General features: G+C 44.2%; 1 protein-coding gene across 9 annotated transcripts in view; it reads left to right on the forward strand.

The window, feature by feature from the left end:
• Usp28 (ubiquitin specific peptidase 28) overlaps positions 1-22237 on the forward strand; it is a 58349-nt gene that overhangs the window by 28682 nt on the left and 7430 nt on the right. For 2 of the 9 annotated variants that reach the window (XM_029481581.1, XM_029481582.1), the window contains exons 10-20: positions 1991-2139; positions 4203-4330; positions 5718-5813; positions 10791-10970; positions 12716-12936; positions 13759-13829; positions 15045-15273; positions 17710-17904; positions 19203-19342; positions 19499-19678; positions 20566-20661. In XM_029481581.1, the coding sequence (XP_029337441.1) occupies positions 1991-2139; positions 4203-4330; positions 5718-5813; positions 10791-10970; positions 12716-12936; positions 13759-13829; positions 15045-15273; positions 17710-17904; positions 19203-19342; positions 19499-19678; positions 20566-20661 (1685 nt within the window). The remainder of the gene's footprint in view (positions 1-1990; positions 2140-4202; positions 4331-5717; positions 5814-10790; positions 10971-12715; positions 12937-13758; positions 13830-15044; positions 15274-17709; positions 17905-19202; positions 19343-19498; positions 19679-20565; positions 20662-22237) is intronic. The other 7 variants (XM_029481583.1, XM_029481586.1, XM_021172213.2 and 4 more) reach the window with 4 other exon arrangements.

The raw sequence follows: 22237 nt of genomic DNA on the forward strand, positions 1-22237 counted from the left end.
AGAGCACTCCTTTAAGCTCTGCCTGCAGCATTCAACACTTTAGTTCCAAAATCTTCCACATTCCTCCAGAAAATCAGCAGGGTCCGGTTCTTGATTGCCTCAGGCCATCCAGACAGTAATTCTCTGGTATGAGCTTCTGTGTTAGGTGCTTTTTAAAGTGTGTGTGTGTGTGTGTGTGTGTGTGTGTGTATATATATATATATATATATATATATATATATATATAAATAATTTAAAAACATCCTTTTCTTATTTAGGGTTATTATTGCTGTGATGATAAAATACCATGAGCAAAAACTAAGTTGGAGAGGAAAGGATGTATTTGGCTTACACTTCCACATCACAGTCCATCATTGAAGAAAATTAGGGCAGGAACTAAAGCAGGGCTAGTGAGGGAAAAAAATAATTAAAAAGGAAAGGACATTGTATTCATTGTGGGAGAGCATTGCCAGAGGCAGAGGCATCTGAGAGAGTCCAGAGTGGTTGTGACCCTGAGCCATGTGGATATAGGGAGAAGAGAACCAGCTGCAGTAGCCTGGAGGCCCAAAAAAGAGACAGGTAGCCAAAACGGTTGGATCATATAGGAAAGGGCAGCCTAGACCCTGGGCTGGAGAGAGTCATGGTAGTGGGCAGGGCATGCCATCAGGAGAACCTGGCAGTCAGGTCCACTTCAGTATGTGAAGCACACCTCTGCCAGCCATCCCAGTTTAACAGCGAGAGACAGGAACTGATGGAAGCAGGCCAGGGAAGGGTGCTGTTTACTACTGACCTGCTCCTATGGCTTGCTCAGCCTGCTTTCTTATGGAACCCAGGACCACCAGCCTAAGAATGGCACTGTCCACAGTGGGCTGGGCCCTCACCCATCAATCACTAATTAAGAAAATTCTCAACAGTCAGATCTCTCTTTTTTTTTTTTTAAGATTTATTTATTTATTATATGTAAGTACACTGTAGCTGTCTTCAGACCCCCCAGAAGAGGGCGTCAGATCTCATTGCGGATGGTTGTGAGCCACCATGTCATTGCTGAACTCAGGACCTTCAGAAGAGCAATCAGTGCTCTTAACCACTGAGTCATCTCTCCAACCCCCTCAACAGCCAGATCTTAATGGATGCAAATTCTTAATTAAGGTTACCTCCTTTCAGATAACTCTAGCTTGTATCAAGTTGACATGAAACTAGCCCCCATAGTCCCATTTTACATTTTGTGAGACTGCCCACCACCCCAAGAGATGGAGAAGTGATTGAGGAAGATCTCCAAGTGACTTCCTCCCTGTGCCTGCGTGGGTTAGGGGCCAGGGCTGACCAGAATACTTAACCTCAGAGTTTGTTTTAGTCAATATTGAAATCCCTTCCCTTGGAGAAAGCAACCCAGAGCTGCCCATGTTGAGTCAGAACGATCCACTCAGCCTCCAGGTTCTTGTATGACTTTTGGCAAGTCTCATTTCAGTATCTGCGGGCTTCACTTCCATCCCCCTTCTTTTCCCCTTGAAATATCTTGTGTTACTGATTTTTTGGTTGGGGTGGGGGCAGGGTCTTGCTGTGTAGTTGAGGATAGCCTTTATTCTCAGTAGTAATCCTTTCAAGGACCACGGCTGCAGGTGTTCAGCACTGTGTCCATATTTGTGTCCATATTGAAATTCATGGTTTGAAGAAGGTAATTTGTTTGTAATAACCCCTAGGTCTGGAATTCACTGGCCACGTCCTAGCACACATAGTTAATGTGACATGGGCCTCTGCCACTCTTGTGTGTCTTGTGTAGTCTTATTCCAGCCAGGACTCTCGTGGTGGGTTTGACGGGGAGGCATGTGCCTTGGGCTTGCTACTTGTAGCATGCACGGGCCCAGGTCCAATAGGTCAGTGGAGGTTACCTCCAGTGTATTTTTCTCCACTTCTCAGAGACTACTGTGTCCTAACAGTGGTGTCTCAGTGGAGCCAGAGAAATAGACTTTAAGTGGTGGTAGTGAAGCTTAACAAACCCCTCTTTGCCTAGGAAAGCCCTTCAGTAACAACGAGACCTTCGGCCAGTATCCTCTTCAGGTAAACGGTTACCACAACTTAGACGAATGTTTGGAAGGGGCCATGGTGGAAGGTGACATCGCACTGCTTCCTTCGGATCGTTCCGTGAAGTATGGGCAGGAGGTAAGGTGTATACTACCAGTGACAGAGCCAGTTTAGTATGGCTGAACTTGAGGCAAATCAGTTCACGTGTTAGGTTGCCACAGGCTGAGCAGATCTTGAATCTGTCTCCCATCTCTAAGCAGTTGGTGTGAATCCTGAGTTACACATGTAAGGGCTTGTGCTGCTTTGATGTGATTTCAGTATGATCACATTTCTTCCCCCCCCCTTTTTTTTTAAGATTTATTTATTATATGTAAGTACACTGTAGCTGTCTTCAGATGCACCAGAAGAAGGCATCAGATCTCATTATAGGTAATTGCTGGGATTGAACTCAAGACCTTTGGAAGAGCAGTCAGTGCTCTTAACCTCTGAGCCATCTCTCCAGCCCCTGTTTCTCCCTTTCTGTTGAAGCCTGCATGTACCTAAGCAGGGAGAATGCACTGCCTCCATATTTTTGGAGGTAAAAGTGATTAACTCTTATGATGTGCCATTTAGAATATTTTCCCTAGTACAGTATTTATTATTCTCCGTTTGTAAATTCTGCCTTTGCTTTTTACATTTAAAATTTTAATTTTAATGTATTTATGTGGGATTCTTGGGTTTTGATGGGTTGGGAAGAACGTACTAATGCAAGGGTAGTTACTACCTTGGCGTTCCAGTTAGGCAGGAATAAGTGAACACCAGTGTAACATAATTTTCCACATTACCTCATTTGGCTTACTCTTACATTTTGAGGCAAAACTGGCTTTTGGAACTGAATTTCAAGAATTATGTTAGGAGAAATTGACTTGAATTAAAGTAGGGCACCTGACATAGGCCTGTGGAGGTGTTTTAGCCCTAGAAGATGCTAGAATGTGAAGAGCACTTCCTCTTCAGCTTCTCCAGGGAAACAGGGATTCCTGGCAGTCCCTAGTGTGAGCTATACCATGTGTGTACAGTGATGCTTTCTCTTAGGAATGAGTAGTTACTACTTAAACGGCATCCAGGGACAAGGATTTTGTAAAAATAAAACCCTAGCAAGAGTCCTTATGCGCCGGGCGTGGTGGCACACGCCTTTAATCCCAGCACTCGGGAGGCAGAGGCAGGCGGATTTCTGAGTTCGAGGCCAGCCTGGTCTACAAAGTGAGTGCCAGGACAGCCAGGGCTACACAGAGAAACCCTGTCTCGAAAAACCAAAAAAAAAAAAAAAAAAGAGTCCTTATGCTTGTTTAATTAGATTTAACCCAGAAGAGCCAGACAAGAGGGTTCATGCTTGTTATTCTGTCACTTAAGAGACTGATTAATCAGGATTGTTACAAGTTCAAGGCCAGTGTTGGCTGTCTAGTGAGTGAGATCCTGTCTCAAGAAGCAAACAACAAAGATAAAAAGACTCAGCTGTGGGGGAGTCGGGGCCGGCAGCCACCCGTGGCAGCCTCTGGGGGCAAGCAAAGCTGCTGGTGCAGGCTTGCTTCCCTCAGCTGTGCTCGGAAGAGAACGTGTCTTCTTTTCATTTTAGGAAGCAGTTGTTCTACTCTCAAACTCTGGGTGCCATTGTGGGTTCACTGGCCTGGCTGGCTTCTCAGAAACTTCTGTCTTGGAAGTCAGAGATTATTTTCCTCAGAAACATGAGACTGTTCCAAATTTTTATTTGTAAATAGGACTTCAAACTGTGGCTAGCTGTAAATAAACAGTACATAGTATATTTATAGTGTTTGTCTTTTTAGATGATTAATGAGAGCAATTATCCCCTAATTACATGCTGTTAGGCTGTTTCTTGTAAGATCTGAACATCTTAAATTCTGATGACTCTTAGGGAATGACTTGCATTGGCGCATGGTCAATTCTTGTATTCTGTGGTGGTCATTTCTAAAGGCGATGGTTGAACGCAATGCTAGTAGTAAATTTGGAGGCTGAGGAAGGTTTAGTCATACTCTTCAAGTATAATTCTAAGTATTTAGATAGTATGTGAGATAAAATGCTGTATGACACTTAGTTGTCTTGGATGTAAAGTTCATATCAAGAGAAGTTTGATGGAAGGTATTTGAAATGGTGGCTGACATTCCCTGACATTGACTTCTCTTTCCCCCCTTTTTTTTCCTTGGCAGCGTTGGTTTACAAAGCTGCCTCCAGTGTTGACCTTTGAACTCTCCAGATTTGAGTTTAATCAGTCTCTTGGGCAGCCTGAAAAAATTCATAATAAGCTGGAGTTTCCTCAGATTATCTATATGGATAGGTGAGTACTGGATCAACTGACTTTGCGATGTTAAACGCAACAGTAGAAGTGACTGTGAGCTACATAGTTATGTGTGGAGATCACCTAAACATTTGATAATGTGTACATTTCAATTGTGTGAACCTTTTAGAGTACTGTGACTGAGTAGCTAGGGCATCTGTCTGGACTGAGAACACACATCTCATCTCCATGGATGCTGTAAACCAATAAAGCAAAGAATGCAAGGCAGGAGCTAGTTTACACTGTCATGGTAAAACTGTATGTACACAAACCCACTGGAATAGCAACTACGTTTTTAACTATGCTTAGGTTCCTGCTTTACATCCAGATAGGGGAACGTAACTTCCTCTAACTTTGACATTTTTTAAAAAGCCCTCATTCTCCAGCCATCACCTGGAAAATTCATTTTCTGAAACCTTTTCTAAGAAGGACCCAGTTATAGTTTAAAGGGGGGAACAGAGAGAGAAGGGGGATGAGAGAGAAACCCCAATATTAGCAAGGAAGCAAACCAAGCTCGGAGCTCACGCCACAGCCCTCGGAACTTTAGACAGTGTTTAGTTTGTTTAATTTGTTTTTATTTTGTTTAGTTTGACAAGAAAATTTATACACTCTCCAGTGGCTTTAGCTTCAAAATGATTTTAGCTTTTGGCTCCTTGCATTTCCATGGAAATTTTAGTGACTTGCCAGTTTCTGCCAAAATAAGGGATACTCGGTTGGATTGTGCCACACCTGTCGTTCAGTCTGGGGAGAAATGCCGTCTTAGAGTGTGATCTTTTTCTTCTAAGCATAGTAGCTACCATTTTGTTTTTACACCTTTATTTCTCTTGGTGATGTTTTACAATTTGGTGTATAGCCCTTCCATCATTAGATAATTAAACTTTTGGAAATTCTGAGTTTTTAAAATTCTGGTTATTAAATTGACATTGTATCTTTGGGTTGGAGTAAACTCACCAATCAGCTAGGTCTTGTGGCTGCTGTGAACATAGCTAAGAACAGCGCTGCTTCCTTTGCTGCTGTCTCCCACCTTTTGTTTCTTTGACTTGTTATCCACTGTACTGGCTTCACCGTTAGGAAAGCATTTAGTGATAGTGGTGAGAGTGGGCATCCATCCTGCTTCCTAGCTGACCTGAGTGTGATCCACAGCAGTGCACTCAGGTGGGTTTGGTACCCTGTAACAGCCAGAAATGAAAAGGCATCCCCCCACTACAGGGGGGGTTGGAGACCACTCTGAGCTATAAGATTCTGTCTCAAGCCAAAAACCCAACAAATAAAGGAAAATAACAATGTAACATTGGTTAATGGATAATTGCCTGTGTGAGGTCTTCACTGAGGTCTTGTCATTGACATCTGCTGATGTCACTTCTGCATGTGGTTATCGTTTGCTTAGGTACATGTATAAGAGCAAAGAGCTTATCCGAAGTAAGAGAGAGAGCATTCGGAAGTTGAAGGAGGAAATACAAGTCCTGCAGCAGAAGTTAGAAAGGTGAGTCTTCTGGGTCGGTTCATGCTTTGAAACATAAAGCAACTATTAAGATTAGAGAGTATGTTTAAAAGTCCAGGGCATAATTAATAACTGGTGGTTTAGAAAAAAGGCAGTACCCTCATTGTAAGTGTAAAGGAGTCTTCAAGGCCAGCTAGTGCCTGTGGGTGAGTGGTCCTGAGGACTTGAGGGACTCGGATATACTCTGATGGTCTGACAGTCTCTCCCTGCCCTCCTGCTCTCTGACTAAATGAACGTGAGAAGCAGTGCTGTCAGTCACTTGTCCTCTTTGGTTTTTTGAGACAGTTTTCTGTAGCCCAAACTCAAAGAGGATGGCCTTGAACTTCTGGTTCTCCTGTCTCCACTTGCCCAAGGGTTGGCATTGCACTGAATGGCCTCCGAGCCTGGCAGTTTCACTTAGGGAGAATGGGCTGGTGAAGTGTTGCATGGGGTGAATGCTGCCTGAGAACAGGAGCCTGAGCTCCTCGTGTGTGCCGAGTTCTTCTGGCAGACTCTGCGCTTTCTTTAAAACAGGTCTTTGTGGTCTAGATAGAGCTGTTGGTTTAACATTTATAAAGGAAATCCATACACTGTTGGTGGCTTCCTCTCTTCCTCTTCAACTCCTTTTTTTATTCCCTGTGCATTTTTGGAAGTGTTCTTTCTGCCTGCATGTATGCGTGTCTGTCTGTGAGAGAGTATCAGAGCTTCTGTAACTGGAGTTACAGTTGGGGAGCCACCACGTGGGTCCTGGGAATTGAACTGGAGTCCTCTGGAAGAGCAGCTGTTTTTCTTTCTTTCTTTCTTTTTCTTAAGGTTTATTTATTTTATGTATGAGTACCCTGTTGCTGTACTCGGACACACCAGAAGAGGGCTTCATATCCTATTACAGATGGTTCTGAGCCACCATGTGGTTGCTGGGAATTGACCGCTGAGTCATCTCTCCAGCCCGCAACTGGTGCTCTTAACTGTTTCATCTATTAACATTCTCTGTCCTACCTCACGGGTCCACTGCTAGGTCTTTAATTTCTCCAAAGGACACAAGCTTTACCCAGATCCAATGTTAACATTTACCATTATTTGCTGCGTGTAGAGACTGGGTAAGAGAGTGGGAGGAGGGAAGGAGATGGGGAGAGGGGATGAACATGTGTGCTTCTGCATTCATATGATGGTCAGGTAACAACCTGCAGAATCAGTTTTCTCTTTCTATCTTTATGTGGATTCTGGGGACCAGACTTAGGCTTGGTGACAAGTGCCTTTATCTGCTGTGCCAAGTCACTGGCCCGTTATTTTTAGGAAACGTCAAGAAACCAAGAATCACTGCGCCTTTGGAAGTGCTTTCCTTAGTGTAATGTTACTGTTGCTGTTCTTAGGATTTAGTTTTGGTTCTGTGTATGTTGTGTCTATGTGTGATTATGTGCATCTGCCAGTGCTAGTACCTCTGGAGGCAAGAAGAGAATGTCAGATACCCTGGGTCCAGAGTTACAGACTAAGTCTATCCACACTGCAAGGAGTGGAACTAGGGCATTCTGTGGAGAAGTATGCTCTTAACTACTGAGCCCCCACTCTGCCTTTAAAATCAACTGGTTGTAGTTTGAATTGTTTGTTTGTTTGCTTACTTACATATCTTATGTGTACATGTGTGAGTATATGGAGGTCAGAGGATGCTGTCTAAAGTTGTCTCCTTCAGCCATGTGGGTCCTATTAACCAAACTGAGCACCACGCTTGGCGGCAGACACCTTCCTCCATTAAGCCACCTTCCTAGATATGACCTAAAGACTACAGAAGGGTGGCTTAGTGCTCAGTGAAGAGCATTTACTGCTCTTGCAGAAGAAAGCCCTGGTTTGGTTCCTAGCAGTCGTGTGACGGCTCACAACTACCTATGGCTCCACTTTGAAGGAATCTGATGCCCTGTCTGACTTCTGTAGATTCCTGCACACATGTGATATACACACACAAATAATGCAAGCAAAACACTCATACACATAAAAATAAATGAGTGGATTTTTTTAACTTAATAAACATTGTATGTATGTATATGACATACGCCAGGGAAAATATCCAAAAACTTATAAACATGCTGTGAGATACAGAAATGAGGTGGGAGTGGGTAACTTTCATGGTTTGTTTTTTTTTAAATACAACTTTATATTGAATTTTTTTTAACACATCCATACATCACTTTGAAGCCTAAAAATAGGCTTTGTGGCCAGTAATCACAGCATTTGGGAGGCCAAGGCAAGAGAATTGAGTGACTATTTATTTATTTATTTCTTTATTGAGGCTGGTCTGGGCTATGTAGTCCAGGTTAGGTTAGTATGAGTACAGCTTAAACTCTGCCTCAGAAAAACAAAAAGGTGGGGTATGGTGGAGCAGACCTGTGAGCTCAGGACTTAGGAAGTAGAGACAGGAGGATGGAGAGTTCCAGGCCAACTTGGATTTCTGTGACTTTGTCTCAGAAAATAAAGAAAATGATTATTATTTCTTCTGTAAGTGGTAACTATGTAAGATATTGAAAGGGAGATTTTTTTTCTGTACATGATAGACAAGACAGTTTTGGAACTACTTTTGCTGTGTTTTTGTTTCTATCCTGTGCTAAGACTTGAACACCTTGTGCATCGTAGGTAAATACTCTCGGACTGTATCCCTTCCTGTCTCCACCTGTCCCATTCCCTGCCCTGGTCCTGTTAGTCAAAACAGGTGCTGCATTGTGTGAAGTTGTTGGCTCTAAGAGCCAGGACTCTGGTGTGATTTTTTTTTTTTTTACTGATAAACTCAAGCTTCTTCGAGGAGAAAAAGTTCTGTGGGGTTTCAAGTATTTTATTAAAATGGAATGAGCCTGGGAGGAGGTAAAGGCTGGTACCCATTCCTGTGCCAAGGTACCAGCTCTGCCCTCTGTGAAGTGTATACTGAGTAGAGTTTGATAAACTCATAGAGGAAGAGCATGGCCAAGTGCATGCCAGGAATTGAACAACTGGCTCAGGATCTTCACCCTGGCAGGCACATGCCCGTTCTCTGTTCCTGAGGGACAGAGTAGGTGGTAGGCAACCTTGGCTAAGGCTGCCTTTGCTCTCTGTTCTGTGTACTGGATTTGATTCTGAGTTAAAGTGCTCATTCTCTACTCATTTTCATTTTCTTCATTCTTTTGGTTGTTGGTTTGGGTTTTTTGAGAAAAGATCTTGCTGTATAAGCAAGCCTTGGTTGGCCTGAACTTGCTTTGTGGACCGGGCTGGTCTTAAAATCATAATGATTTGCCTGCCTCTGCCTCTGCCTCTCAAGTGATGGAATTATAGGTGTTTGCAACTATGCACTGCTCGCTTACCTAACCACAGTAACTACTGTTGTTGTTGAGGTGGAGTCTCCTCTCTCCAGGGTGTCTTCACACAGCATGTATCTGAGGATAGCCCTGATTTCCTGTCCTTCCTGCATCTCCATTTATAGCTAGCAATGGGGAGATTACGCATATCTAGAAAAGTTTGTTTAGAGGCTGATGGTGAAAGTATACACTGTGCTCGCAAGAGTTGAGTTTCTGACACTCATGTCATGGCCACAACCACCTGGAACCAAGTTTCAGAGAATCCAGGGCCTTCTTCTAGACTCAGAGCACCTGACAACTTACTCACTCACTCTCTTTCTCTCTCTCTCTCTCTCACACACACACACACCACACACAAGCACGCGCGTGCACAGACACACACACACACAGTGTGCAGGCAGAGAGATGGCTCAATGGTTAACACTTGCAGAGGAACCAGGGTCAGTGACTCTAGTTATTATGGATCCTATACCTTTTTATGGCCACCTAGGGCACCAGGCATGCATATGGTGCAGATATACTTGCAGGCAAAGTATCTATACACATAAAATAAAAATGTATATTAAATAACTGTAAAAGTATTATTTCAGTCAGATATTTAAGAATATTACTCTTACTGGAGAAATCTTGTATGAAATCTATCACATTCATAAGTAATAGAGTATATAAGGGCTGGAGAGATGACTCAGTGGTTAAGAGCACTGACTGCTGTTCTTCCAGAGGTCTTGAGTTCAATTCCCAGCAACCATATGGTGACTTACAACCACCTGTAATGAGATCTGACATCATCTCTTCTGGTGCATCTGAAGACAGCTACAGTGTACTTAGATATAATAATATTTTTTTTTAAAGAAAAAGAAAAAAGAAAGATTGCTGGCTTTCTTTGGCTCTGACCTTTACTAATGTCTAATTTCTTTCTGTTTTTTTGTTGTTGTTGGTGGTGGTGGTAGTGGTTTTGGTTTCTAGGGGCTTTGTTTGTTTGTTTGGTATGTTTTTTGGGTTTTGGAGACAGCTTTGGCTGTCCTGGAACCTCCATAGACTGGCTTTGAACTCACAGAAATCAGAGTCCCTCTGCCTCCCAAGTGCTGATCAAAGGCATGGGTTACCACCACCTTGCTTTTCTTAAAGCCTGATATTTATTTCTGGATTTTTCTCATTCTTAGTTATAAGGCAGTTGGTTTAGAAAGGCAAAGAAAATGTCGTGAGTGCTAATGACCAGATCGTTTTTCAGTTAGTTTGGAACATTGTCCTTTAAGGAAGAACTCAGGTTTGTGAGCAGCGCCTGACTGTGGTATGACAGGAGAGCAGAACTGAGCTGTCTGAAACAGTCCTGTTCTCTGTGTGTGATGCATCAGACTGCTGGCAGCTTTCATGGCTAAAGCATTTTTAGTTTTTAACCCTATAGATTGAATAACCAATTAAATGGTATAAGCCTTTAGGAATAATATGGGATTTTGTTGTAATATTGAGGTAGGTGTCACTAGCTTGCCCCATACTTTGTAACCCAGACAGGCCTCAAACTTTTTGTGGCCTTCTACTTCAGCCTCCTGAGCTACTAGGATTATATAGCTGGGTATTAGCAGCTCTGCATGGTAAGTCTTTATCAGCAGTTATTGCAATGCATAGTAGACTTGGGCAGTAGTGTTCCAGTGTCTTTGCTTCTTAGGTATGTGAAGTACGGCTCGGGCCCATCTCGGTTCCCACTTCCCGACATGTTGAAATACGTTATTGAATTTGCCAGTACAAAACCTGCCTCTGAAAGCTGTCAGTCTGGAAGTGCTGAGCATGTGACATTACCACTTCCCTCGGTGCACTGCCCAATTTCTGACCTCACACCCAAGGAAAGGTAACAAGCAGATTTCTTAAATGGTTTGTATTGTTTCCCCATTCTTATTTGACTCCCTTCCTATCCTCCCACCTGCTGTGAGCCTCTCTGATCCCTCAGAGGGGGGTTTGTCACCTGGCACTGCCCTGAGTTCTTGCAGTGCCCTTGCTCCAGGGGCTTCTCACTGTCTTCTGTGTGTGTCAGACTTGAGGGCTGCTGTGAATCTGCCTTGGAAGGGCTTTCTCAGAGATCCAGTGTCCTCCAGGCAGCTTGTTCTGTACTTCATCTGCCTTGAAGGAGGCTAAATTAACAGCAAGGAAAACCGTATGGACAGAGTTACACAAGGAGGAACTGGCCAGAATTCTGAGGCCAAGCCTGCAGGAGCTAGGCTCTTGAACACACAGGGAGGCCACGTTGAGGAATCCTCTGACTCTACCTATTTAACCGGCAGTCTTTATAGCTAGATGGTGCCTGCAGGTACAGCTTGGGTCACGCTCCATGATATGTGTGTCTTTGGCTAATAAAATTGCTAGGGCACATTTGTCCCTCACAGAGAAAAAAAGCTTATGTTAAAAACCTGTTGTTAGATGGCCTGCGGTGGTACACACCTTTAATCTCACTAGCTGGGAGGCAGAGGCAGGCTGAGTCTGAGGCCTACAGGACAAGTTCCTGGGTAGTCAGAGCTACACAGAGAAACCTTGTCTTCAAAACAAAACAAAAAATCCAGAGGCTAGAAAGATGATGGCTCAGCCATTAAGTGTGCATACTGCTTTGCAGAGGGCCATAGTTCAGTTTCCAGCATCCACAGCAGGCAGCTTTTCTGGTGCTATTAGAGATAAATTTGCATTTATTTCTCCTTTCTTCTTGCTTATTAAGCCAGGCTTATTTGGTACAGGCCCAATGTCTTGTGCTAGGTAAGCAAGTGCTATGCCATGTGAGCGGCATAGTACTTTTCTGTTTTGTTTTTTGTTTTTTTTCCCCCATTGTTTTGAGACAGGATCTTAGGTCAAAGCCCTGGGTTTGAGAAGCAGTTCTCAACCTGTGGGTTCCAACCCGTTTTTGGGAGATTGAGTAACCCTTTTATGGAGGTGGCTTGAGGGCATCAGAGAACACAGATATTTACGTTCTGGTTCTTGAGTAGCAAAATTATAGTTATGAAGTAGCAATGAAAGTGATTTTATGGTTGGGGGTGGTCAACACAACATGAGGAACTGTGTGGTTAAAAGGGTTGCAGCACTAGGAAGGTTGAGAACCACTGAGTGTGAGGCTTTCCTGCCTCCTGTCATTTCTTGGGTACCAGCATTATAGGCACTAACCATTGAGCCAGCTAAGCTGTGCTAAATGCTAAGCTAGTAGTTCATCAGATGAGGGTGGTACTAATGTTAGCTTCATAACCAGACTGTCTTAAATGAGATGATTATTACAAGAAAAAGTTAGCTTGTATTATATTTGTAGATTTTATCTAAGGCCTCACTGTGTATGTGCAGCTTATATTGGCCTACAATTGAGGTCTTTCTACCTCAGCCTCACAGTTGTATCTTAACTGTACCTTTTCATAAAGCAGCCGGTTTTCTGAAGTATATTAGTTTGGGTCAAGTTGAACTATTTTTTTGAGGTAGGCCCTTAGCTGTACCAGGGTGGTCTCAAAGTCACAACAGTCCAGTGTTAGCCTCCCAAGGGATGATATTACTGGTTTCTGCTACCACGCCCACCCCAACTTGCATTTTAGATATTACAAAATGAGTGCCTTCTTTTGTCTTCTCTAGTTCAAGTCCAGAAAGCTGCTCTCAGAATGCTGGAAGTACCTTTTCCTCTCCAGAAGATGCTCTTCCCAGCTCTGAGGGGATGAACGGGCCATTTACCTCTCCTCACTCGTCTCTGGAAACGCCTGCACCCCCAGCTCCTCGGACAGTTACAGATGAAGAAATGAACTTCGTTAAGACGTGTCTTCAGAGGTGGCGGAGTGAAATTGAACAGGATATACAAGGTGGGTGCTCTGAAAACTTGTTAGCTACTCCCTGTTTTCCCTGGCTCTTTGGAAGGCAGGCACGTTGGGTGTTTGTTCCCGGACTGCTGTGCATCAGGCCTGGCAACTGGGACTTCTGCAGTCCTTGCCTTGTAAGGCTTGGACTTGTGGGATTATTTGTCCCCTCAAGACATCTCGTGGTTGCGTAGTTGCAATCATGGGAGCCCTCGATGAGATAAAGCAGTGTACGTTCCTCCCCTCCCCCCTTCCCTGCTCATGTCCTGTCCCCGTGAAGCAGGGTCTCCGAACTGACCTGAGTTCATATGGCCCTGTGCTTCCAAACTGCTGCACATTTACATTTGTTTAAGTGTAAAGATTGTAATTGATTATAAAAGGGTAATAACAGTGTTTGCCTTATAATCAGGCCTTGTTAAAAGAAAATTTGGTTTGATATCTTTGCTATTTATAAAGATAAGTTCTCCTTTTATAGCTCAGACTAGTCTCAAACACATTATCCTCCTGCCTCAGCTTTCCCAGTGTGGGGACAGTGCTCACAGGTTTGAGCATCTTAACAAAATGAATGCTTTCTAAACAATAGCTTACCTGTACTCCATTCTTGCTTGGCCTCCATCCTGTCCTGGGCCCTCAGACGAGATAAGCATGTGCTCGGCCATTACACCCAGGTTTGTCCTAAATGGAGACAATTGCTTTAAGAAATGTCAGTGCAGATTTATAAGAATAATTTGTTAAGCACCTCGATGTAATTACGTTGAGTTAAAAGCCTTTGTGTCGGCAGGGCCCGTCACGGACACTCTAAGCTAACGAGGTTTTCCTTCCTAACAGACCTAAAGAACTGTATCTCGAGCAGCACGAAGGCGATTGAGCAGATGTACTGTGACCCTCTTCTTCGTCAGGTAGAGTTAAGGGTGGAGGGAAATGGGCTGCACTGATGGCAGAGGACATAGTACCACAAGAGCTGCATGGAGTTTTCACTAACACAGACATATATTCCCTTACATCCAGGTGAAGATTCCGAGTGTCTTCGCTTACACTGAAACCTAGATCATCCTGTTCTTTGGATTCTGCCACTTGGTGTTTTTTCATACAATGGAGATATATTTGCTGTTAGGAGCTGGCGAGGTGACTCAGCAGCTAAGAGTGTATGCTGTTTTGCAGAGGTTCCAAGTTCAGTCCCCAGAAACACCACTAACTTCAGTTCTAGGGAGATCTGCTATGTCTCACCCTCTATGGGCACCTGAACTCTCACATAATACCCACATGCACATGATTCTACATCATTTTTACAAAGACAAATCTTAAAAACAAATTTGCTGTTACATATTAATAAAACATTTTTCTCTAAGTGGTGGTGTTAATAAAATTTCAATTATTTGATTTTACCAATAAAGACTTGGGAGCCCAGATGCTGGGGTGAAAGTCTGCTAGCTCAGAGCATCATAGGAAACACCCAGGTCTTTCCAGTAAATAACACAGTTTTGGGTCCACAGTCTGATCAATATCCTGCATCATCCAAGTGATAACTGAAGCAGTGCAGTGGGGAAACCCAACTGGAGGGTCCATTAGTATCCTCAGGCTTTATTTCTCCAGTAACTGGAGATTCCAGAAGGGAGCCAGGCAGAACAGAAATCCTTGTTGTCCACACTCGTTTTTATTCAGTTTAGGGCCTTGGACAGGGCCTATGAAGGGCTCATGGCCGAGTAACAGCCAGAACACAGCTCTGCTCCCAGCAGGGCAGTGAGCATGCTTGTGGTTGGCATAGGAACCGATCATGTGACTCTTGACTTTCCCTCTTCTGTTTTGCTGCTTCAAAGAAATCTGGTCCTGAGTGACAGGAGGCTAAGGCACTGAGCAGAAGTTAGTACTGAAAGAGCCTCCAGCAAGGCTTGCTTTGACTCATTATGAGGGCCCTAGGTTTGGACCCTTGATAGCCTCCAAGCTTGTGTTTTCATTGGTCTGTCCTGAGCTGGTAAAGTGCTTGGTATGGATGTTATCTTGTGTTTGTGTGGACATTCCCTTTTACTTGCTGGTGGGAATGTTCTGAATTGTATTGACATAGATAGCATCTGACTTCCGGGCCCGGTCTGAGAGCCCCCCTTTCTGATTTGCAGGTGCCTTATCGCTTACATGCAGTTCTTGTTCACGAAGGACAAGCCAGTGCAGGACACTACTGGGCATACATCTACAACCAGCCCCGGCAGATCTGGCTCAAATACAACGACATCTCTGTTACTGAGTCTTCCTGGGAGGAACTTGAAAGAGATTCTTACGGGGGCCTGAGAAATGTCAGCGCCTACTGCTTGATGTATATCAATGACAACTTGCCCCACTTCAGTGCAGGTAAACATGCTGACTAGAGGAGAGCATTTAGGGGAACTAGCCCCTGGGAGGGGAGCAGTCTCATACTTATTTTGAAGACATTTGTAAACTACAATTTATCACTATGTAAAATGTTCTTAAAACATAAAAACTGTAAGGGAATAAAAGAAAATATCTCAAAATAGTCAGAAACCAACCACCCTCTATGTTGTAAAGTCATAAATACTGGCTGTGAGGGTTATAAAAGCCTGTCCTAGCGGTCGGTTGTTGGGAGTTCCTTGTTATGCCTAGATTGCTCATTTTTTTATGAAGTACACATGGGGCTGGTGGTTAAGATTTGTTTGTAGAGTGCTTGCCTGGTGTGCAGGAAGCCCTGGTTTGACCTACAGCACCTTGTATACCAGGGGTAGCTGTGCATGCTTGCAATCTTAGCACTCAGGCACAGGTGGCAGAATCAGATGTTCAAGGCCAGCCCTGGCTACTTAAGACCCTGACTGAAAAGAAGCAAGTAGACTCTTACTGCTTCACGAAAAGGCGGCCAATAAGGGCTTTGTTGTTTTGTTGCAGATTCTTTTTGTTGGTTTTGATGACATGGTTAGAAATAGAATTCAACTTGTCCTTCATATTTTTGCAATTTTTTCTTGTTCTTTTTTGATTATGTATACAGCATTCTGCCTGCGTGCATGCCTGCAGACCAGAAAAGGGCGCCAGATCCCATTACAGATGGTTGTGAGCCACCATGTGGTTGCTGGGAATTGAATTCAGGATCTCTGGAAGAGCAGCCAGTGCTCTTAATCTCTGAGCCAAAGTACTTAATGACTTGACTATGCACCATTTACCCAGTAATTCACCTTGGTTTCTGACAACACAATGTGGAATTTCATGAAATAAAGTACTCGACTCCTTCCTTTCTTTTTGAAAGGTGGGGTCTCAGTAGGTAGCATCTGCCTGCCTCTGCCTCCTGGGTGCGCTCAGATCAGTGCCTTCACCTTTTCTGCTCAGCGGTAATGAAGAGGGTGATCACTCTCTTTTTGAGGCAGTAGCTCATCTAGCCTTTCCTACCTTGTGGGCTCCTGATCTTGCCTTCACCTGTGGAGCTGCCCTGAGGTTGTAGCTGTGTGCTACCATGCCCAGCTGGGACATTCTTACCACTCTCAGATGGAGTAGTTAAATTGATACGACTACTATAAATTTTCTTTTCCCTTTTTTTAAGAAATTTATTTCGGTGTATTTTTATTTTCTTTTTGTGCCTGTGTTTATGTGTGTTTGTGCACATGAGCATGCAGGTACCTACAAGGACAAGATGTAGGGCATCCTGGCGTTGGTGTTGCAGGTGATTATGAGCCGCCTCATGGGTACTGGAAACTGAACTTAGGTTCTCCCAGAAGAGCAGCAAGCATTCTGAAGCACTGAACCCCCTCCATTTCCTTCTATTACATATGTTAATGTTCAGGTTTTTAAAGAAATACTGGCTGCATCTAGTGACTGACCACAATTAAGTCATTAACCTATCGTGTTCAGTCAGCCAACAGATACTAATTTTTAAGGGTTTATTTTCATTTTATGCTGATGAATATTTGGCTACGTGTACGTGTTGGGGTCCAGGAATTGCCCCACAAACCATATGAACACCAATCTCAGCTGGGTCGTTTATTGAATGCACACCCTAAGACTGATCAATTAGGGCCGTAGCTCAGAATTGGCTCAGAATCCAGGGACTAAGCCAAGATGATGAACATTTATCAGGGCCGGGGCTAGTAAAGAAAAAAAAAAACATAAAAACAATCCGAACACTGAGTTCATACACACGTGCAGGAAGTGCAGGTTGGCTCTGACTCAAGCTACTTTACATATAACAGTTCATACTGACCTTTAATGTGATGGGTCCTACCTAAAGCTTTGTGGAATATCTTAAAATTAGCAAACCTCATGCAGAGCATGCAGAACATAATAACGGGGTATGTGACCAGCATGACCTTGCTCTTGAGTCAACTTCGTTTTCTGTGTCAGTGACTGGCAGGCATGGAACAAATGGCTAAGCTATTCCAAGGTTGGGGGCATTCACTCAACATTTGTACGTGTATGTACCACATATATGCCTGATGTATCAGATATCCTGGAACTGAGAAGTATAAACAGTTATGAGCTACCATGTTGGTGCTGTAAACCAGAACTGGGTTCTATGCAAGAGAAGGCAATGCTGTGAGCTGCAGAGCTGTGTCTCTGTAGCCCCACTAGATAAATACTGCCTGCTTAGTGATGTTGCCTGTTACAGTTCCTAATGTGCTATGCCGGTTAACCTCCTGCTGTCAGAGTTTCGGATTGAATTCTGTGTGAGTGTGTGAGTATACATATAAGTGTGTATGTCTAGGGACACGAGAAAAGCTGGGATGTGCTGCCCTTCCTCTGGGATAATGTGTTGGTTTACCTTTCTCTGTTTTAACTATTTTCCCTCAGAGGCATCTTCTAGTGAATCTGAGGAGACTGCAGGAGAAGTGGAAGCCCTGTCTGTGGAGCTCAGGCAGTACATTCAGGAAGATAACTGGAGGTTTCAGCAAGAGGTGGAGGAATGGGAGGAAGAACAGACCTGTAAGATCCCGCAGATGGAGTCCTCCCCAAACTCTTCCTCACAGGATTTCTCCACATCACAAGGTATGGTCCAGCAGGGCCTTGCTCTTCCCCCACACTGTGCCAGGTCTGGTCAGGTCCTTGCTGTCCTCTCCAGCCAACCCTGGATCCTCAGAGACATGTCAATACCTCTCTTCACAGTGGCTTTCTTTTTATTTTTAACTTTCTATTTTTCTTTGATGGGAGGAGTGTGGGGACACATGCCATATAACACATTTTTTATATTAGAGGACAACTTGTCAGGGCCAGTTCTCTCCTTCCACCATGTGGGTCCCAGGGGTCAAACCCTGGTCATCAGGCTTGGGAACAAGTAAGTACCTTTACCCACAGGGCCGTCTTGCTGGCCCACCATGAGGTTCTGTTTATAGTGGCTGTCCGACAGTGTAGGATCAGTGTGCCTGTAGACAGTGTGTAGGATCAGTGTGCCTGTAGCAGTTGCTTTCTGACAAGCAGAAATGCTATGTATCAGAAAGGCTGTCTGTGCTTTCTATAGTGCTTTGCTTATCCTCCAGGTTGTAGAAGAAAGAAAGACAGGGTGCAAAGTTATAAATGATCTTATTAAATGGTTAATGAGAGGAAGCATCTTTGGTGTGAAAATAGGAAAAATTGTGCACGGTAATTTTAACAGACCTTTGAGAGTCCTTGATGTGGAGTAGAAAGTCCGTCTTTCCTTCCTTTAAATGATTTCTCAAGACAGGGTTTCTCTTTGTAGCCCTGGCTGTCCTGGAACTTGCTCTGCAGTGTTGGCTGGCCTTGAACTCATAGAGTTCCACCTACCTCTGCCTCCCAGGCTCTGTAATTAATGGTGTGTACCACCACTGCCTCGCAAAAAAAAAAAAATGTTTTTTAATGATTTGTTTTGTTTTGTTTTCAAGACAGGGTTTCTATGTGTAGACTAGACTGGCCTTGAACTCAGAGAGGTACACTTGCCTCTGCCTCTGCTTCCCAAGTGCTGGGATCAAAGGTGTTGTGTGCCGCCGGGCGTGGTGGCGCACGCCTTTAATCCCAGCACTCGGGAGGCAGAGGCAGGCGGATTTCTGAGTTCGAGGCCAGCCTGGTCTACAAAGTGAGTTCCAGGACAGCCAGGGCTATACAGAGAAACCCTGTCTCGAAAAACCAAAAAAAAAAAAAAAAAAAAAAAAAAAGGTGTGTGCCTCCACTGCCTGGCAGAGTATGTTTCTTGTCAAACTTTCTAGGGGCATTTACATGGACTTTGGAAGAGGTGTGCTGGGACTGTATATTGAAATGTGTGTCCCTCCTGCTCGCCGGTCATCAGATGTGACACTTCTGTGATTATTAATATTTTTATTTCTTTTTGTTAGAGTCTCCAGCAGTGTCTTCTCATGAGGTCCGATGCTTGTCTTCTGAGCATGCTGTGATTGCAAAGGAACAGACTGCCCAGGCAATTGCCAACACAGCTCATGCCTACGAGAAGAGTGGTGTAGAAGCAGCCTTGAGTGAGGTGAGACTGGCTGAGTGACCCTCCTTTGAGAGGGTCTGGTTTTTGACACCAGCTACCAGCTTTCTGTCGTCTCTGCTGACTTTAACCAGCCCTCTTTATTTCTTCCTGTTTTTCCCCTTTGTTCTTAACTCTATTCCCTCCATTCTGCTGCCACAGCATAATGAAGCTGAGCCCAAGAAGCCCCAGGAAACAAACCTTGCAGAACAGTCAGAGCAGGTGGCAGAGGCCAGAAACACAGAGGCTGCTGCCGCACCTAACTCTGAGGTCTCTGAAGTGGAGATTCCCAGTGTGGGAAGGATTCTTGTTAGGTCTGATGCAGATGGCTATGATGAGGAGGTACCGAGACGAGTGCAGGGGAGCTGGGTGTTGTTTCTCAAAAGGCGTGTGTCACGAGCTAATGTTTCCTCACTGAATCAAGCAACAGCCATGGAGGCCTGTCTGCTGCTGACCTTGTTGTCCTTTATGAAAAGGCATGGGTGACCCATTCTTGCTGTGCACTTTTGGCATGCGTGTGTGCATGTGTATGTGTGTACACCCAGCTTGTGTTGAGCAGGGACTGCTACAAAAGCCTGGATGGCCTAGGGGAAGGATTAACTCCATTTGGTATTATGAACAAAAATACGCTTCCTTTGAGAGATTGTTTGGTTTTGGGGGCGGTCCATTATTTTGTCTTACAAGTAGACTTTTTCCACTTGCTCGTGAATAAAACAAGTGTGGATTAAAGTTGGTTTTGCTTTTCATCCTGAGGCTGAGCAAGCAGCTGTTCCTCATGCTGTCTCCTTTCCAGTTGCACTGCACGTAAACAGTCTTTATCCTGTCTCTCAGGTGCTGCCTTTTGCTGTGGGTGTGTGTGTTGTTATTGAAGGTTAGCAGTTACCTAACATTACCTTTATACCTTTATACCTTTACTCTGGTGGCGCGCTGACCGTATGGCTGAACTTAATCTTCAGCAGTGCCCCACCAGAAATGTTCCTGGACATCTTTGTTTATCTCATAGACTTAGAATGTGCACATAGAGGAATGGCTTGTCATAGGCATCATTACAAGGATAGCCAAGGCTCGCCATGCATCTAGAATAGGGCTGTGAAGCTTGGCCTGCAGCCCGTGCCAGCCAAGGAGACAATGCTCGGCTTCTCCTCAGCACTCCGCTCACCTCGCTTCATACTGTTTCCTTCTGAACCTGTCTGCTCTCCTGTTTCTCTGTTTTGTGCCCTCTGTGGTAGGTGATGCTGAGCCCTGCCATGCAAGGGGTCATCCTGGCCATAGCTAAAGCACGCCAGACCTTTGACCGAGATGGGTCTGAAGCAGGGCTTATTAAGGTACTCTTGTTTTAAAATCTTTTTTTTTTTTAAGATTTATTTATTTATTTATTTTATGTATGTGAGTACAGTGTAGCTGTACAAATGGTTGTGAGCTTTCATGTGGTTGTTGGTGATTGAAATTTTAGGACCTTTGCTTGCTCCTGTCAACTCCGCTCACTCAGTCCCTGCTTGCTCTGGCCCAAAGCTTCATTTACTATTATGCATAAGTACACTGAAGCTGAGTTCTAACACACCAGAAGAGGGCGTCAGATCTCACTACAGGTGGTTGTGAGCCACCATGTGGTTGCTGGGATTTGAACTCAGTACCTTCAGAAGAGTAGTCAGTGTGCTCTTACCCACTGAGCCATTTCTCCAGCCCCCTTGTTTTAAAATTTTAATCCTTGTAACCCAGGAATATTTCTGTAAGACAATGGGAAATGCTGTTACAGTTGCTTGTGCTGGGAGATAGCTCAGTCGAAAGGATACATTTTTGATCTCAAATCTACATTTTACAAAACAAAATTTTCCACAGGACTGGAAAGATGTCCCAGCATATACTGCTGTGCCCTGTCTGGTTCCCAGTACCCAACACTGGACAGCTCATTGCTATCACTCTGGTTTCGGGTGGTCTGGCACTCTTCTGTCTTCTGTGGCTACTAGACATGCATACCCTGCCCACACATATATACGTGTAACATGGTACAATACATGTCTGTAATCTCGGTGCTGGAAAGGCAGAGATAGGATCCCTGAGGCTTGCTGGCCAACCAGTATAGCCTACTTGGTGAGTTTGAAGTCAGTGAGAGATCTTGTCCCAAAAAAGTATAATGGAGCAAGGCACATGCCTTCAGTACCAGCATTGAGGAGACAGAGGCAGGCAGATTCAAGTGAGGTTCAAGACTCACTTGTTGCCGGGCAGTGGTGGCGCACGCCTTTAATCCCAGCACTTGGGAGGCAGAGGCAGGTGGATTTCTGAGTTTAAGGCCAGCCAGGGCTACATAGAGAAACCCTGTCTCAAAAAAACAAAAAAAAAAAAAAGACTCACTTGTTTACAGGCCAGCCAGGACTACGTAGTGAGACCTTTTCAACCCCACGCCCAACTTCTCCTCCCCGCCACAAATGTATGTTGGATAGAATTTGAAGAACGGTACTCACGGTTGCACTCTGGTCTCTACACATGTGCACACTAGCACACAGACACACAGTATCCTGTGTTCAAATGAAACATGACACTGTCTTTGCTCCCCAGCTGATGAGCAAGCCATCCCACAAAGCTGGTGGCTCGCTCATCTTTGCCTGACAGTGGCCCAGCAGTGAGGAGTGCCACTGCATTGCATCTAGTCTACAGGATGACGAGGTTGTTAAATGTTCATCGATGACACAAATTGAGACTGACTTTGTAACTTGGAATCCTTCATTTTAAAAGGCATACTATTTGAGGTATTTGGTCTTTAAGATGTTTGAATAAGATTACATTTGGGTGGATTTTTAAACAATTTAACTAAGTGCTTGTGTTTTTATTTAAGAACTTGGTGAGAGGTGGGCATGCCCACACATACCTGTAGGCCTAGCGCTTTGGCACAGGAACCAAGAG

The sequence above is a fragment of the Mus caroli genome, unplaced genomic scaffold (assembly GCF_978045245.1).
Source record: "Mus caroli unplaced genomic scaffold, Mus_caroli_1 scaffold_11, whole genome shotgun sequence".
Classification (NCBI taxonomy): domain Eukaryota; kingdom Metazoa; phylum Chordata; class Mammalia; order Rodentia; family Muridae; genus Mus; species Mus caroli.